Consider the following 16,336-nt stretch of genomic DNA (forward strand, 5'->3'; position numbering starts at 1 on the left):
TTAGGATGGAAATCCTACACTGCAATATCAGAAATACCAATTAAGTTCTGCACTGCTGTGCAACTGTCTCCTGCAATTTACTTATTCTAGCAAGCTTGGTTCTTTTATCCATCTGGGTATCTAAGAAGCATCCTCATAATTTTGTGTTAATACAAGAACACTCTTGGATTCTTCAAACATAATCCAAGAAATCAAGGAATGTTGTGCAGGCTCTGGCTTTACAGCACTGCTGTTTTTTTAACACATAAAATGCATATTTGTATCATACTAACCACAAGAGCACTTGTCATTTCACAACCCAATGTACCTGATTTTTGTTTGGGTTCTCCATGAAAACACACTGCTTCATTATGTATGACACAACTGCATTCCCTCCCAGAGCTGCAACATGGGCTCTCACCATGGCAAACACTTCAGCAATGAAAGCATGCAGGAAACCACTGACACCACCCTCCTAGAATGGAAAAAAGACACATTACATATGGTACTGGGTCTAGCCACAAGATGCTGAGTACCTCTCTTACATATTTATCAGCTGAAAAACTCAGTGAGTCCCACATGGTGTGAAGAACTTAAAATACATTCACTGTTTGAAGGGTCACAGTCACAAGTCAGATGGAGAGAGAGCATTCACAGGGGCCTGGAGCAGCAGGACAAGATGGCATAGCCTCAGACTGACAGGGATGGGTGGGATCTTGGGAATTGGGAATTGTTCCCTGGGGCTGGGCAGGCCCTGGCACAGGGTGCCCAGAGCAGCTGGGGCTGCCCCTGCATCCCTGGCAGTGCCCAAGGCCAGGCTGGACACTGGGGCTGGAGCACCTGGGGCAGGGGAAGGTGTCCCTGCCATGGCAGGGGGTGGAACAAGAGGGTTTAAGGTCCCTTCCAATCCAAACCATTCCATGGTTCTATGAAATTCTTGGAGATTCCCAGTAAGGAGTGACCATTACCTCTGATCACTGCAACTTCACGTATGTTAATGACTGTCCTTGGCTCTCAACACTCACTAAAGAAATGATCCCTCAAAAAAAGAAGTAAGCAAGGGATAGAGTAGAGACTTGAGCTATTCAGGCTGCTCATTTTTTTTATTTTCCTCCTTGAAGTGCAAAGGAACTTCCAGCCATCTCATTTCATTAACTTTTTTTGACTTGATGGTGCTTGTGGGGCATTTTTACTTATTTGGTGCAAAACTGAAGAATTTAAATTGATCTCAAAGGAGAAGGAAAACAACCAAATATGGATTTTCCTAGAAAACCCTTATGAAAGAATGTGAGCGACTACCTTTTGGGGAAAAATCTACTGCACACAAACCAGGCAACCAACCAAAGAAATAAACATCCACGAAAATGCTGAGAAAAGAAACTGATCCAAACAGAGCTCGCTGTTGGTTCAAAATACATAAAAAATTTCAAACTTGAGGTGGAGGGCAAGACCAGCAGACTTCCCACATGACTCTGTGTGTGTGTGCCACTGGAGAAAATGGAAGAGGCAGGCAGAAGAAGAGATTGAACTAAGCTGAATTTCCAAGGGCTGTGCTCATTCCTAGAAGTATCATGTGCCCTGAACAGACTCATAAAGGCATAAAAAACCCATCTATTGGATGAAAATTTACAAACAAAAAGGACAGGTATAATTTTACCCAACCCAGCATAAAGCTGGAATCAAGTCAGCTGCAGCAAGAAATCAAAATGCAATACACGCTCATAATTCTCATGGAATTTTGATTTTGTCCAAGTCTTTTAAAGGTACAGCAACTGACAGGGAAAAAATATGAATTATAAACCTAATGCAACACTGGATGACAAGAGGTAACAAAATGATTGTAAACACCCACCTGCAAGCAGCAAAGCCTGAGAACAATGGATTAATCTGACTTGAAATGATCATTAATGTTTCACTCCATCATTAATGTTTTATTCTGGTATATACCTCAGCACCAGCACAAGCAAAACATAAAGCAATACAGAGAAAAGTGCTTCCTGTAGGACCTGGAGCACACTGCTGGAGCTGGATATAATGACTGCTCTGTTCTGACTCCATTGTAACTCAAGGCAATTCTGCAGTAAGAGTAGTTTGTGACTTAGCCTGTGTAGCTGAAATAATTTAAATTAGCTCCCCTAGGTGCACAGTGACAGCAACCCAGGGACTCTGCAACATTCCAGCTTCAGGCAGGAGCTGAATCACACACCTGAGTGACCCATCCTTGCTGGGATCTGCTATCACAGATACCAAAGCTCATCAGCTACTGAATTTGTACCTACAGAATCTGCAGTTAGTCCAGGAATGTCCTGTGACCATTTCCCTGCTCTGACATCCTTTTGAGAACAGTGTCCTTTTCACACATGGATTTCTCAAGTTAAAAGGGCAAGTTAAAAGTAACTTGCAAGATCTAAACAAAATGTATCTCTGATCCAAGTTTCTCTAGAGAGTTCACAGCCCATTTTCCAGAAGACTGATCATTTTTATTAACATCTGCTCTGTAATTTCAGCAATGTGTAATTGGGAAAAACCAGCAAACTCCCCAGCACTGACAAACCAGGCAAGAGGTACACTCTCCTTCTGTGGCCAAAAGCAAAGATACAGCTACTTCCCAAAAGGACAGGGAAATTGAAAGGAAGATGGCTTGCATTTTGACATGCTCACAGGATTATTTGTTTTTCCAATGCAGAATGGAGATCAGGGCTTGAACACCACCTCTAAGCTGGCTGTGGGATCACGGACTCATGGTGTAATTTTTGATGCTCAACACACAAAGTTTAGTTTCAGAGAATGCACAGAATGTAACATTAAAAACCAGCATAACATTGTCTATGATATGGGCAATGTTATATTAACCAAAGAATTATCCAGATACACTGTGAAACTTCCTCACTGAGCTTGCTAAACGAGAGAAGAATAGATGACTTATTTTTTTCTTTAGCATTTAATTTGGGCTCAAATGATCCCAACTTCTACCACTGCTGGTCAAAGACATTTTTTTCATAGTTCTGTTTAAGAACTCACTGGTTTAGTGTTCTACCCAATTCAACAGTGGCAATTGTTAACTAACTCCCTCCTAACAGTGCCAAACACAAAATGGCTTCGTGTGCTCTGTGACAAGAGCAGCACAAAGGAACTTGTTCTGCACTCAGCACCTTCCCACAAGTGACACAAATTCTACTCCCTGGTTGGGACACACCTCAACTCAAACCTCTGATTCCTATAATTAACAAAAAATTGTTCCCTGACATAAAAGGCATCCCTGCCATGCAGCTCACCTCACGCAAGGAAGTGGTTTCTCGTATAAAAAACATGTTGATTATCCCAAGGTATTTGGTTATTTTCGCCCCAGGGAGGAAGGAAAGAGGTGTCATCTTAACAACTGAGACAGTGGAATTGGTGCCCGACGGGACAGAGCGGTGCCGCAAGTATCCCTCAGCCAGTGGACTTGCTTTTTCAAGGGAAGTAGCTGAAAAATGGGGAAAAACAGCAGAAAATAACCATCAAGATCCATCAGTGTTCCTCAAAACACAAAAACTCTTCTTTATGGTTTTCCAAATAGCTTGGTGACAACATTCAGCTGCCTGTGATGCTCAGCCAAATACGTGAGAAAGGAAATCATCATGCAAAGCATGCAAAAGGAGACAAGAAGCTGAAATGGCATTTATCTGAAAGGGTGGCATTCCTGCGAAAGGAAAACATTGAGGCGAGCAGCTGCACAGACAACCATCAGTTATAATGTGAAGGTAAAGGAAAAAGTGCCAACATTTTGAAACATGTATTCTGCTGGAAGAACAAATTAAAGGAAGTGTGAAAGTTGTTGTGTTTCCCCAGTGCAGCATTTTCCATTAAAACAGGTATTAATCTCTGCTAATTTAAGCAAGATAGTCAGACCTGTGGCCAAAGAACTACTGAAAACCAACTCACCACTTGCTAATTTAGTGACCATTGCCTTGACTGTCCCCTTGGTGATTGCTTCCTGTTTCTCACCCCCAATTTTCCAAGATCATACATACACCTACATCCATGCAGTGGATGTTATACAATTAGTAGGCGTACACATGTACGGAGAACTAATTACAGCAAGACTTTATTTTGCTTTTTATGCTACGGTTCATCAACCCTACATGAGTTTACAGAACAATGCCAGCAGTTTTCACCCTCGGGAATTCATTCCACACGTGACCTGCAATGCTCCTGCTGGGCAGGGCACTCCACTAAGTCACCACTGGGAAATCAGAGATATGGCTCAGATTATCAGAACGTGGTAGAAACAGCCGCCTACTTGTCTTAATTGATCCGCGCCTTATGGTCTGAGCTTTCAGTTTAATGAGCTCTATCCAGCTGTTGCATCTGTCTGCAAAGGAACTGTAATCAACTGACGTTGCTGGAAACACAGACAGAAAAACAAAAGAAAAAAAAACAGAAAAAAAATATATGGATGATGTCTCTTGCTCATCTCAGTGCTCCTTTTTGAGGAGGCAATGATTCCTGCCTGAGAGAGAACAACCATCCGTCTGCAGGTCTGTCTAAGAGGAAAAGTTACAGGGCAGGCTTGGACTTGTCCAAACCAAAGTACCGATTTCTGGTGATGTCCCAGCTCTGAACCAACTGCCTGAGTGGGACTTCAGCACTGAAAAAACATGCAAATACAGTCATTAAGGACTTATGCTAGATTAGTTTTTTTTATAATCTCAATTTAGGCTGTAAGTTATGGCTTTTTTAACTTTATTTAAGCCTTTTTTAAATTTTCATTGCCTTTTTTTTTTTTCCTTACAAAGAGCTGCTGATCAGGATTTTAATTTCCCAAATGTCTTTATCAATAACTAACCTACAGAGTGAAAAAAGAAAAACCTTTGGTGATGAGGATAAGAGTCACAAACTGAAACACCACCTCTGTTTTAAACACAAATGAATCTTCCTTACAGAACAGTCTTCCTTGCCCCAACATCCTCCCTCCAACACCCCTCCCACTATCATTAAAATAAGAAGGAAGAGTCGTTTCTGCTATGACTTTTGGTATTAGTTGCAGGGGTGTTTGCACATCTTTAAAAAAAAAGGGGAGGGTTGCAAACACCGTTTCTTCATTATCCTGAAGAAACGGGAGGAACACATGCTAACTTCAAATTAACACAGGCAAAACAGCTCTCTTCCCAGGGACTCACTTTCTGTCAGATCAAGTTATAGCAATGTACCTGACAGAGAGGCTGTTCTTATTACAAATCTAAATTTTATAATGAAAAATCACATCAAAATATTAGGATCTCATTAAGCCACACCAGAGCATGCACTCTCAGTTAAGTAGTAAACACTTCCTGGAGTAAGACACATCCAAAAAGAGTATACCAATATCCCAAGAATGCTCATTCTGTTCTGGCAGATGGCTAAATTAAGGAAACTCACCTCTCTGAGCAGCAGGAATACCTGTGTGGGAACTTGCACCCTCCAGGGCTTCTAACAAAACAAAATTAATTGTGTTGAGATCATCTATTAAGCAGAGTTACAGGACAGCAGCTTCCAAGAAAGATGGGAGGGACTATTTCCAAGGGCCTGGAGTGACAGGACAGGGGGAATGGCTTCACACTGACAGAGAGGAGATTTAGACTGGATACTGGGAAGGAATTCCTCCCTGTGAGGGTGGGCAGGCCCTGGCACAGGGTGCCCAGAGCAGCTGGGGCTGCCCCGGATCCCTGGCAGTGCCCAAGGCCAGGCTGGGCAGGGCTGGGAGCACCTGGGACAGTGGGAGGTGTCCCTGCCATGGCAGGGGTGGGATGGGATGGGATGGGATGAGCTTTAAGGTCCCTTCCAACCCAAACTACTCTACCATTCTGTGACCCTTATGAAAGATTTTAGATTCAAGCATGAAAAAACCCCACCCTCTACATAGTATACTGTGTACTTTGATGACAGAGTTAGTATAAATAATCCACTTTACTAAATCTACCTTGCAATTTTAATATGTTTATTCACAGTATTTTTAAAACAACAATCCTATAGAAAAGTAGAGATATTCTAAATAACCTGTTAAGCAAATGTAACTACAATGAGGTTGTGAAGAAATGACAGATGGAATAATTTTCAGGCTGAACTGCTCTGCCTACAGCACGATGTGGGACATGAAGAACAGCAGGAAAAGGGGTACATGGGAACAGGCTGCCCTCCTCTGGTCAGTGCCCAGCACACACACAGCACAGTCCAGTAATGGCTGGAGACACCAGCAGAAATTTCTGGATAGCTTCTCTTATTGAAAATAAAAATTGTAGCAAATTAAAATTTAAGCATTAAAAAAAAAAACAATAAGAATCTTTTTGCTGAAATTAATCTGACCTCTGAAAATACAAGTAAGTGTGGTAGGCAGCCTTCTTTACACAAAAGAAGTACAGGCAAAAAAGGGAGCTCAAACATTACAGTAATTCCCAGATATTTAATTTCATCTCAGAAACCATTTTGGTAGATAATCCAACAAGGCAGAAGGAATAAAAGACAGCTGATTTCAATGTACTGAATTTTTACTGCAGTCGTGGAAGAACTGTGACAACCCTTCTTGAAATGCAGCTCAATGTCAGGTAAAATAAAGCAGCTGTTTAACAGCAACAGGGTGCTGCACTGTACAGATTATTTACTATGCAAGTTTAGGCTCCTTTCACTTAAAGGAAATTGGCATGCAATCAGTATCTGGCAGATAAAGTATTTCCATCATGAAAACAATGAGATGAATTCTGTGAGGCTGAGAAAACATGGAAACTTTATATGGGCCATTGACAGTATGGGACAAGCCTAATTATTAGGTAATTGATAGTTATGTCAGATGACACCCAACACCAGTGATTTGCAGCACCTTCAATATTCTAAATGCTAAGACAGAAAATACAGACAGAATGATCAGCCAAGCCATCTTATGTGACTCAAAAAATTTCACTACAGGAGTAAAAATACCCATTATGCTTAGGCAGCAAAGCACATTTAAAGCCTTTGAAAGTACAGATATTTTAAAGAAGCCTCTACAACTATGAAAGAGCAGAACTCAAAATCCATGTAAAACAACAGTTTAATATTCTTCCCCTTAACTGACCTTTAGCTGGAGAGAATGGTTGAGAAGAAAGGGGATCAGAGGAAAGTTCCAAGGGAAATTGGAGCTGTTCTTCATTGTCTGTAGATGCTTCAACAAAGAAAACACGGCCAACTGATAATTAACCCCCAAAATAAGATTTGCCAGCAAAGTCAGTTTAGTCAGGTCTGACTTAAACAGCTATTTTCAGCATGTGCATAAAATGATGCAGTTCTGCAGAAACAAATCCAGCTGCAACACTGAACAGAGCTTGTGTTCCACTGAAAAGTATTTGAAGTTTTTAGGAGAAAAAATAAAAATGCATGAATGGATTTCATTTAATTCTGCAGTTGGATCTACGACAGCTATTATATTAAAAGTTAGCACTTATTTCACATGAAAGGAAACACTTCACTGTACTGAAAAAGTCAGCTATAACTAATGTTTTAGAAACATGTGACTCTGTTCTACTATCTAATTCCAGTCTCAGGAACTGAGTATGCTCAGAGTTCTGTCTGAATCCCCACTTAGACTGCACACTTGCATTTCTAGCATGAGCTGGTACTTCATTAGCAAGGTGACATATGCAGACCACAGCAGTCTATTCCATCTCCTCCACGTGCTTCACTGAGCTCCAAAACTATTACTGACCTGCTTAAGGGTTTGCAGAAGGTTGGGGTTTTTAAAAAGTATTACAAATAATTTATTTCCCACCTTCAAGTACAGACAAAATCTATACTTATAAGAACAAGTCTTCCCTGATGATTTACACATGTTCCAAAAAAAACCAGAAATGTCATCATCTGTTACACCAACCTTTTAATCAAAGTAGTATCACAGACAGAATAACATAGTACTATAAATTTGTTGATTATGTAAAATAAATACATAATACTTGATAAGTAAGTCATCCTGCTGGAGGTCAAGTACATGAACTCTAAAAAACCTCTATGCGTTGAAAGACCCTCCCTGAAGAATATGTATATTTGAACTTGATGATCCTTGTGGGTTCCTTTCAACTCAGAATATTCTGTGATCTGTACAGGTAACTGAAATTACAATCCAGACTCATCAGGCACTGGGGATAAAAAAGGAAAGATGCCTCACAATATTTACCTCTTTGCTGTGATTTTTCTGTAGGTGCTTTGTTGGCTTGTAGTGCTTGGTTTTTGTCATATGTAATGGCAACAGCTGTGACTGCAATCTGCAAATCAGGAACATTTGGCATATTAGGTAAGTTGATCTCCTGTGCAATCAGAAAAATAATTTTGCAAACAAGCAGTTCTTTGAACAGAAACATAAAAGGGAAAAAGCCATCTAAGAATTCAGCAGCCACAGCAGTAAATCAAATCCTAGCCCAGGTTACCCTGAGCAGCAAACATTACCTAGGGCTGTGCCTGGAGGCTGAAGGCACCAAGGTGAGGCTCCCTTACCTGAACCAATTCATCCTCTGGCAGAGCCACTGTGAAGTTCACATGGCAAAGGCAGCAGGGAACCATGGACCGCAGTTTGAAATACAAACTCTGTTGAAGACAGGAGATCATTCTGTGTTACTCAGAAAAAAGGGTGGTTTATTTCAGAGAAATTAGGGATCAAAACTCTTTTCGTAGTAGAAGTCATCTAATGATATTAACTTTTTCTTGAAGAAGAATTAATGTGTGGAAAGTCAGGACAGAATGCAATTTACTGTGGGGCTCTATTTCTAGAGTATCCTGCTAGTCAAAGGACTCCTTCAGGTTCCACAAGCTCTGGAATTCCCTAATATACTAAAACAGGTTTAACCTATCTTTACAGAAACCCACCAGCTAATTACAGACACTTTGCAGTCTATTTTCAAAATTATGAGGTGCATGGTAATTTCAGTACAGCCGAATTTTCCTTGGCTCCCACTTGAACACATAAAAAAGTATTTGAAATAAGATTCTTACCTTCAACAGATTCTCACAGAGATCATTAAAGTTCTTATTGAGTGTTTGATTTGTTGGGTTAATGTTGCTTAATCTGGACACTCTAACTGCTGTGAACATCTGAATTAAAAACAAACATGGGGATTTTTTGCCAACATTTGCAAATATATTTTATCCACTGTCTTAAACCCAAATTTATAAAGAAGGGCAATAATGTAAAATATGTTAACATTTGTGTTCAATAGGTAACAAAATAAGTTAGCTAAGCAACACTGTCAACAATCTTGTTCACTTTAAGGGGCCTCAAACGGAGCCAAATCTTTCAAAAAGCCAAAACCTTGAAGTTCAAATTTACTGTAATTACTTTCATATTTCTGTATTAGGCTATTTGTAACATGACAGCATTAAAAAACCCAACAAAAGCCCAGGTTCTCATACCTTATTGTTCTTACCAAAATACTATTTTTATTTCTGTCACAAGGGTGTCCTTTGAATTTAGCTTTCAAAATATATATTTAAATTACTAGAGCATATTTCAAAACAATTTAGCAAAACATTTCAATTTTGAACAGCCTTACTTGAATTTCTGGTGTCCAGTTATTTATACCAGGCATAATTTCTGTGTTGCAACTGTAGAAACCTGTGAAGAAAATTTTTGTGAAGAGGATCTATTTTATACACTGCAATATAAAAATACTCATAAAGAAAACATATGTGACAAGGCTTTGCAAGTATTTTCCCTCCTGGTTTTGAATACTGAATAGTACACCAGAAATGAGGTCAACATTCAAAAAACAAATACAGAATCCTTGCAGGAGGGGCCAACACCCCAAATCCACAACTGCTCCACCTACTTCTATTAGATAAACTATGCACAAATGAGGAAATTGTTTAAAAAGGTGTGCTATGAAAAGCTAAAGAGCCAGCCTTTAATAGAGAGCACAGAAAAGGCTGTAAAGGAACTACCATAGTGACTGCAAATGAAAACAGAATTATAATGACTAAACAGCAGAGTAAAAACGTTATTAACAGCAAGTCAGTGATTCTGAAATCCTGAAGACAGAGTTAAATAAGCAGAGAAGAGGCCAGTCTGGTAGGGCCTATATAAAAGCACAAAATGAGCTAGAAAAGAAATTGTGTAGCAGCTTGCAGAGGGTATAAATATTAATGGACTGTCTTTCAGAACATCAAAAGCAGAAATTCTGTTGAAGAATCAAATAAGATTTAGAAAGGATGTGCAGAAACAATAATATGAGAGCAGAAAACATGCTTCTCTTTTGACAGCAGTGTAGTAGAGCTTTCCACAACAGCAGAAAACCAGTCCTGTTTATTTGTCTTGAACCAGAGTCTGAAGAAGATACTGAAAAAAAGGCAAATGAAAAAGGAGGAATCCTATAAACCACAGAATAGGCAAAAGATCAAACAGCTCATTGACACTGAAGTGTCACCTTACTCCATTACCAGAACATTCTCAAATCTCCAAGGAATGAGGTGCTAGAGAGACTGCTCCTCCTGCTCTCCTCACTGCAGGTGTGTGTGGCACTGCTCAGGGAGCAGAGCTCTGCAGAGCACTGTCACCTCCCAGGAGCAGGCACTGCAGAGCACTGTCACCCCCCAGGGGCACAGCACTGCAGAGCACTGTCACCCCCCAGGAGCACAGCACTGCAGAGCACTGTCACCTCCCAGGAGCACAGCACTGTCACCCCCCAGGAGCACAGCACTGCAGAGCACTGTCACCCCCCAGGAGCACAGCACTGCAGAGCACTGTCACCCCCCAGGAGCACAGCACTGTCACCCCCCAGGAGCAGGCACTGCAGAGCACTGTCACCCCCCAGGGAGCACAGCACTGTCACCTCCCAGGAGCACAGCACTGCAGAGCACTGTCACCCCCCAGGGAGCACAGCATTGCAGAGCACTGTCACCCCCCAGGAGCACAGCACTGCAGAGCACTGTCACCCCCCAGGAGCACAGCATTGCAGAGCACTGTCACCCCCCAGGAGCACAGCACTGCAGAGCACTGTCACCCCCCAGGAGCACAGCACTGCAGAGCACTGTCACCCCCCAGGAGCAGGCACTGCAGAGCACTGTCACCCCCCAGGAGCACAGCACTGCAGAGCACTGTCACCCCCCAGGAGCAGGCACTGCAGAGCACTGTCACCCCCCAGGGAGCACAGCACTGCAGAGCACTGTCACCCCCCAGGGAGCACAGCACTGCAGAGCACTGTCACCCCCCAGGAGCACAGCACTGCAGAGCACTGTCACCTCCCAGGAGCACAGCACTGCAGAGCACTGTCACCTCCCAGGAGCACAGCACTGCAGAGCACTGTCACCCCCCAGGAGCAGGCACTGCAGAGCACTGTCACCCCCCAGGAGCACAGCACTGTCACCCCCCAGGAGCAGGCACTGCAGAGCACTGTCACCCCCCAGGGAGCAGGCACTGCAGAGCACTGTCACCCCCCAGGAGCAGGCACTGCAGAGCACTGTCACCCCCCAGGAGCAGGCACTGCAGAGCACTGTCACCCCCCAGGAGCACAGCACTGCAGAGCACTGTCACCTCCCAGGAGCACAGCACTGCAGAGCACTGTCACCCCCCAGGAGCACAGCACTGCAGAGCACTGTCACCCCCCAGGAGCACAGCTCTGCAGAGCACTGTCACCCCCCAGGAGCACAGCACTGCAGAGCACTGTCACCCCCCAGGAGCACAGCACTGCAGAGCACTGTCACCCCCCAGGGAGCACAGCACTGCAGAGCACTGTCACCCCCCAGGAGCAGGCACTGCAGAGCACTGTCACCCCCCAGGAGCAGGCACTGCAGAGCACTGTCACCCCCCAGGAGCAGGCACTGCAGAGCACTGTCACCCCCCAGGGGCACAGCTCTGCAGAGCACTGTCACCCCCCAGGAGCAGGCACTGCAGAGCACTGTCACCCCCCAGGGAGCACAGCACTGTCACCCCCCAGGAGCAGGCACTGCAGAGCACTGTCACCCCCCAGGAGCAGGCACTGCAGAGCACTGTCACCTCCCAGGAGCACAGCACTGCAGAGCACTGTCACCCCCCAGGAGCAGGCACTGCAGAGCACTGTCACCTCCCAGGGAGCAGAGCACTGTCACCCCCCAGGAGCAGGCACTGCAGAGCACTGTCACCTCCCAGGAGCACAGCACTGCAGAGCACTGTCACCCCCCAGGAGCACAGCACTGCAGAGCACTGTCACCTCCCAGGAGCACAGCACTGCAGAGCACTGTCACCCCCCAGGAGCAGGCACTGCAGAGCACTGTCACCCCCCAGGAGCACAGCACTGCAGAGCACTGTCACCCCCCAGGAGCACAGCACTGCAGAGCACTGTCACCCCCCAGGAGCACAGCACTGCAGAGCACTGTCACCTCCCAGGAGCAGGCACTGCTCACTGCTCTCCTCACTGCAGGTGTCTGTGTCACTGCTCAGCCCAGAGCAGCTGGAAGCACCACCAATCCCTCACCAAGGTCTCCTAACAAACTAACAGTGAAGCATCATCCAATGAAATGTAAATATAAGACAAAGAAAAGAGGGACAAAAATGGTTCATTTTCACAGTGAAGACAATTTGCAACTTTGGATTTTGTGCTTCAAACACATTCCTAACTTACATGCAGAAGAGGATAAAACAAGGTGATGGCTGACAGCCTTAATTTAGGGCAGTAAAAACAACTGCAGCAGAACAGGATAATCAGTGAGGAAACCAAGACTTGGTGATAGCAACAGATAATACAAGGACAGTTCTGAGCTCTATGTGACAAGATTTGCAGGTATCAGTTATTAGGAAGGAAACCAAGACCTTCTCAGAAGAAACACAGGGAAATTTACAATGAAAAGAGAAGGACAAGGACAAATCAAATGTCCAGAGCAATTTCCAATAATTGACACCTATATTTGCCTCTTATCCAGATCCAGCAGCTCTGCTGGGAAAGGTTTGACACATCTGTACAACAATAAATAGCATAAAGACAACTGATACCAGGCCATAATTAGTTCTCCATTCTACTTTCATTACCCTCAAACCTACAAATCCATAATTCAGACTAAAAATCTTCAGAAACAGTAATATTGTCAGTTCTCTTGGAACTTTTAAGATAATTTTTAATAAAACTAGTCCCATTTTGTCATTTTGCAGCCTACAGCATAAATGAGAAAAATATGGTTGTAACTATACCAGAAGGTGGTGGAACATCTGTCAGTAAAGAATGTACATCTTCCATTGCATCTGTGTCATCAATCTGCAAAAAGGGAATGATGGAGAAAATCATGTTGCTGTGCCAGTAAGAAGTTCCCAACAGAAATCAAATAACTTCCACTCCATTCAACCTTTAACAGTCTTACTTCAGATCAGACTGAGAGCCCTGCTACCTGCTGTAAATGCCTCTGCTGTGCCTTTTACACTCATCCTGTCCTATTGACCTGCAAGAGACCCACATTTACCTCCAACTGCCAACTTTTTCTTATCAAGTGTTTTAGAAATGGTTTATAATTTAACTCCAGTATTGAAGGGTTTTCTGTCAAGTAATGTGTCTCCTTCTCCCTCTCCACGTAAAAGGGGTTGTCTTTTTCTTTCCTTTAAAAAACAACCCAAAAACTAAACAAAACTAACCCAGATTTCTTTACCTCTCATAACTGCCTTCTCAGCCTCTTTTAGCACATCCTCATCCCAACGAAATTTTTACTACTTTTTCTTATACAGCTCCAGTGAACAATGATTTTACTCTTGAAAGCTTCGTCAGGAGCTCAACTAAATCTTCTGGAATATTGTCTTTGATATCCCATTAATCATAAACCAAACTTCTCAAATAAGAAAGCAGTAAATGATTCCACAGATAAAAAGTAATTTTTTTCTATAAATACCTTACAAAAATCCTCAATTTTTTACAAAGGTATTTGACCTTTTTTGCAAAAGCACCAACCAATCTAAATTTATTATCCCAAACTCTCCCAATCTGTTATTTTTTCATTCTCCTTTCACATTTCTGTTTTCAAACAAATTCCTGTTATAGTGCTCCCTCATTCTTCCTCACTACAGCCTCTCTTCCAGATTATTTTCCATGAACATGGTGATTTGTGGAGGTTAATAAAGCCTTAGATGTACCTTAGGCTGCAATTGCAGGCTGTATTTTGAAGTGGTTTTCAGTCAGTGATAGGTATTTGTACTGTCTCTGCAGGATGACCAAAACTCCAGCCCCTTTTTAAACACTTGCTGGAGAATTAAAGACTTCAAAACAGACAATGTTCAACTGTGTCTTTGAATTGTAGTGAAGAGAGAGGTAACAGAAATCTACACCCTTTATTTATCTGCAGGTGTTGCTCTTTCTGGTTGCAGCTGTAGAAAGAACTGGAAGGTACTGTCACAAGCTGTGAATTCTTAAATTGTGAAAAGCAGTTGCTGAAATTCTGAAAATCTTCTATGTGCTCTCTTGGCACATGCAGTTTTTTGAATGCTTTGAATACATCCCATTCTGGAAACCAATAATTCTGAATGTTCATCTACCACAGTAAGAGCTTTGAAACAGGAAGAAAATACAATTTTTTTATTTGCTAGATAGAAAGTGTGGCAACACAGAACCTCAGTGTTTATGAAAATAGATCTTGAGTTTTTGATTAGTCTGATCTGTTGCTTGAAGCAAGCAGAAGGACACTTCTTAAAAGCTCCTAATTATTAATCTAGAGACTGCTACATATTCATGAACAGCAGGGCAATCTTTTTTCAGACAGTCTGTAGACAGAGCTGTGCTTTAAGCAAATAGAGTAAGTAAAAGGGAGACAGAGCAAAATGTAATACTTCCCTTTTTCTATTGATACAAAAGGGAAAAATTCATACACAATTTAGGAGCTGTTCTTGGAGATGAGTAAGAAAAATTTTTTAAGTATATATTTCAGGAGAAGAAAAGTATGAACATGAGTAGTGAAATGTTTATCACCTCCAAGACAAAAGCATCCTTCTTCCCATGTGAAAGGTCAAGCTCTGTCACTTCATCAGAGCTTTCTGACTGAGATCTCAATAGCCTGGAACGTTGTCTTGGCTCTGGAATGGGAGACCCAATAATTTCTTCAGGTAACTCCTAAAAAGAATGTAAGAATTAAGAGATGTTTTGCCCAGCTTAAAAAAAATTCAACTCTCCACAAGTTGTTAACAATTCTAAGAATCAGATCACTCTGAAAATCATTCTACTGAGAAATATATCTAAATAATACCACAGAGATTTGGCTATGTGGCAAAGGGATCTGAAAATTCCAGCAGCTTTCCAAAATCCAGTGAAAGAAGTCTGTATCTCTATTTGCAAACATACTTCCATTCTGAATGACTCAGTAAGAAAAAATGGATATAAAGTGCATATAGTTAAATCAGAATGCCTTATTTCTTAAGAATCAAAGATTTACTTACTGGAGGATTAATCTCATAAAGTTCCTTGTTCTTTGCTATTGTATCATTTATTTTCTTTTGCATATGGGATATGTGCTGCTCATAGGTGCCATCATTTGGAGTCTTGCCAGCAATCTGAATACCTCCAGGTGTTGGCAAAGCTGCTAAATACACACCTGTTGCAGACTTTTAAAAAGTCACAAAGAAAAAGACAAGTATATGAGCATGAACTCCTAATATTTTCATATAAAGCTTTCCATAATGCTTATGCTAAAACAGCATTGTAACATGCAAATTACAGCAGCATCTCTTGGAAATAAACAAATGGATCTTTCTCTTCTGTTCACTTATGAAAAAACTTCACTATTCTTTTAGAAAACTCCCTCTTTTCGATTTTTAATGGTGGAACTCTAAAACTTGCCTAAAAACTCCAAACAAACTAAAAATTAAAGCCTCTGCCCCAGTATGTTTTGCATAAGCAAATAGTTTTTTTGAGTTTTTGAAGATCTAAAATTTGGCCAAAACATTTACAGCATCAGTGAGGCTGTGACAACCCTATTTCTATTTACAGAAAACAGATCGTGAAAGACAAAAGAAGATGGCAGCCAGAATTACCCAAGCACCCCCAGAGGCAGGAAGAAGCAGCATATTTCACTATTCTAATCTAGCATGAAAGAATGGGGTTAAAAAGTATTGTTAATGAACATCTCTTGACTTTCTCAAATCTATAATTTATTTCTTCAGTTCCGTCAAAGAAGAGGCAACACAACTTCCCCTTGTTGCCAAATAACCAGAAGATTTCCTGACAGGCTTAATTGACCTTATTTGTCATCGAACTACAAATTCAATTTGAAGAACAGGGATCTCTCTGACAGGACCTTTAAAGAATACCATCATTTTTCTACAATTTGTGCCAATTAACTGTTTGAAGTTTCTTTTCCTCTCATCCTCTTTTTAATCATCTTGTCTTTTACCATTTTCAAGAGATTTGAATCTTCTTCTGCTGGTTATGAAAGACAAGTC

General features: G+C 41.9%; 1 protein-coding gene across 16 annotated transcripts in view; it reads right to left on the reverse strand.

The window, feature by feature from the left end:
• C2CD5 (C2 calcium dependent domain containing 5) overlaps positions 1 to 16,336 on the reverse strand; it is a 58,909-nt gene that overhangs the window by 1,813 nt on the left and 40,760 nt on the right. For 6 of the 16 annotated variants that reach the window (XM_059847975.1, XM_059847974.1, XM_059847972.1 and 3 more), the window contains 12 exons: positions 15,335 to 15,499; positions 14,871 to 15,011; positions 13,115 to 13,178; positions 9,510 to 9,571; positions 8,953 to 9,051; positions 8,458 to 8,547; positions 8,141 to 8,228; positions 7,049 to 7,135; positions 5,380 to 5,430; positions 4,262 to 4,363; positions 3,255 to 3,445; positions 308 to 454 (listed from right to left, as the gene is read on the reverse strand). In XM_059847975.1, the coding sequence (XP_059703958.1) occupies positions 308 to 454; positions 3,255 to 3,445; positions 4,262 to 4,363; positions 5,380 to 5,430; positions 7,049 to 7,135; positions 8,141 to 8,228; positions 8,458 to 8,547; positions 8,953 to 9,051; positions 9,510 to 9,571; positions 13,115 to 13,178; positions 14,871 to 15,011; positions 15,335 to 15,499 (1,287 nt within the window). The remainder of the gene's footprint in view (positions 1 to 307; positions 455 to 3,254; positions 3,446 to 4,261; positions 4,364 to 5,379; positions 5,431 to 7,048; positions 7,136 to 8,140; positions 8,229 to 8,457; positions 8,548 to 8,952; positions 9,052 to 9,509; positions 9,572 to 13,114; positions 13,179 to 14,870; positions 15,012 to 15,334; positions 15,500 to 16,336) is intronic. The other 10 variants (XM_059847978.1, XM_059847973.1, XM_059847987.1 and 7 more) reach the window with 3 other exon arrangements.

This window comes from Haemorhous mexicanus, chromosome 5 (genome assembly GCF_027477595.1).
Source record: "Haemorhous mexicanus isolate bHaeMex1 chromosome 5, bHaeMex1.pri, whole genome shotgun sequence".
Taxonomy (NCBI): Eukaryota; Metazoa; Chordata; class Aves; order Passeriformes; family Fringillidae; genus Haemorhous; species Haemorhous mexicanus.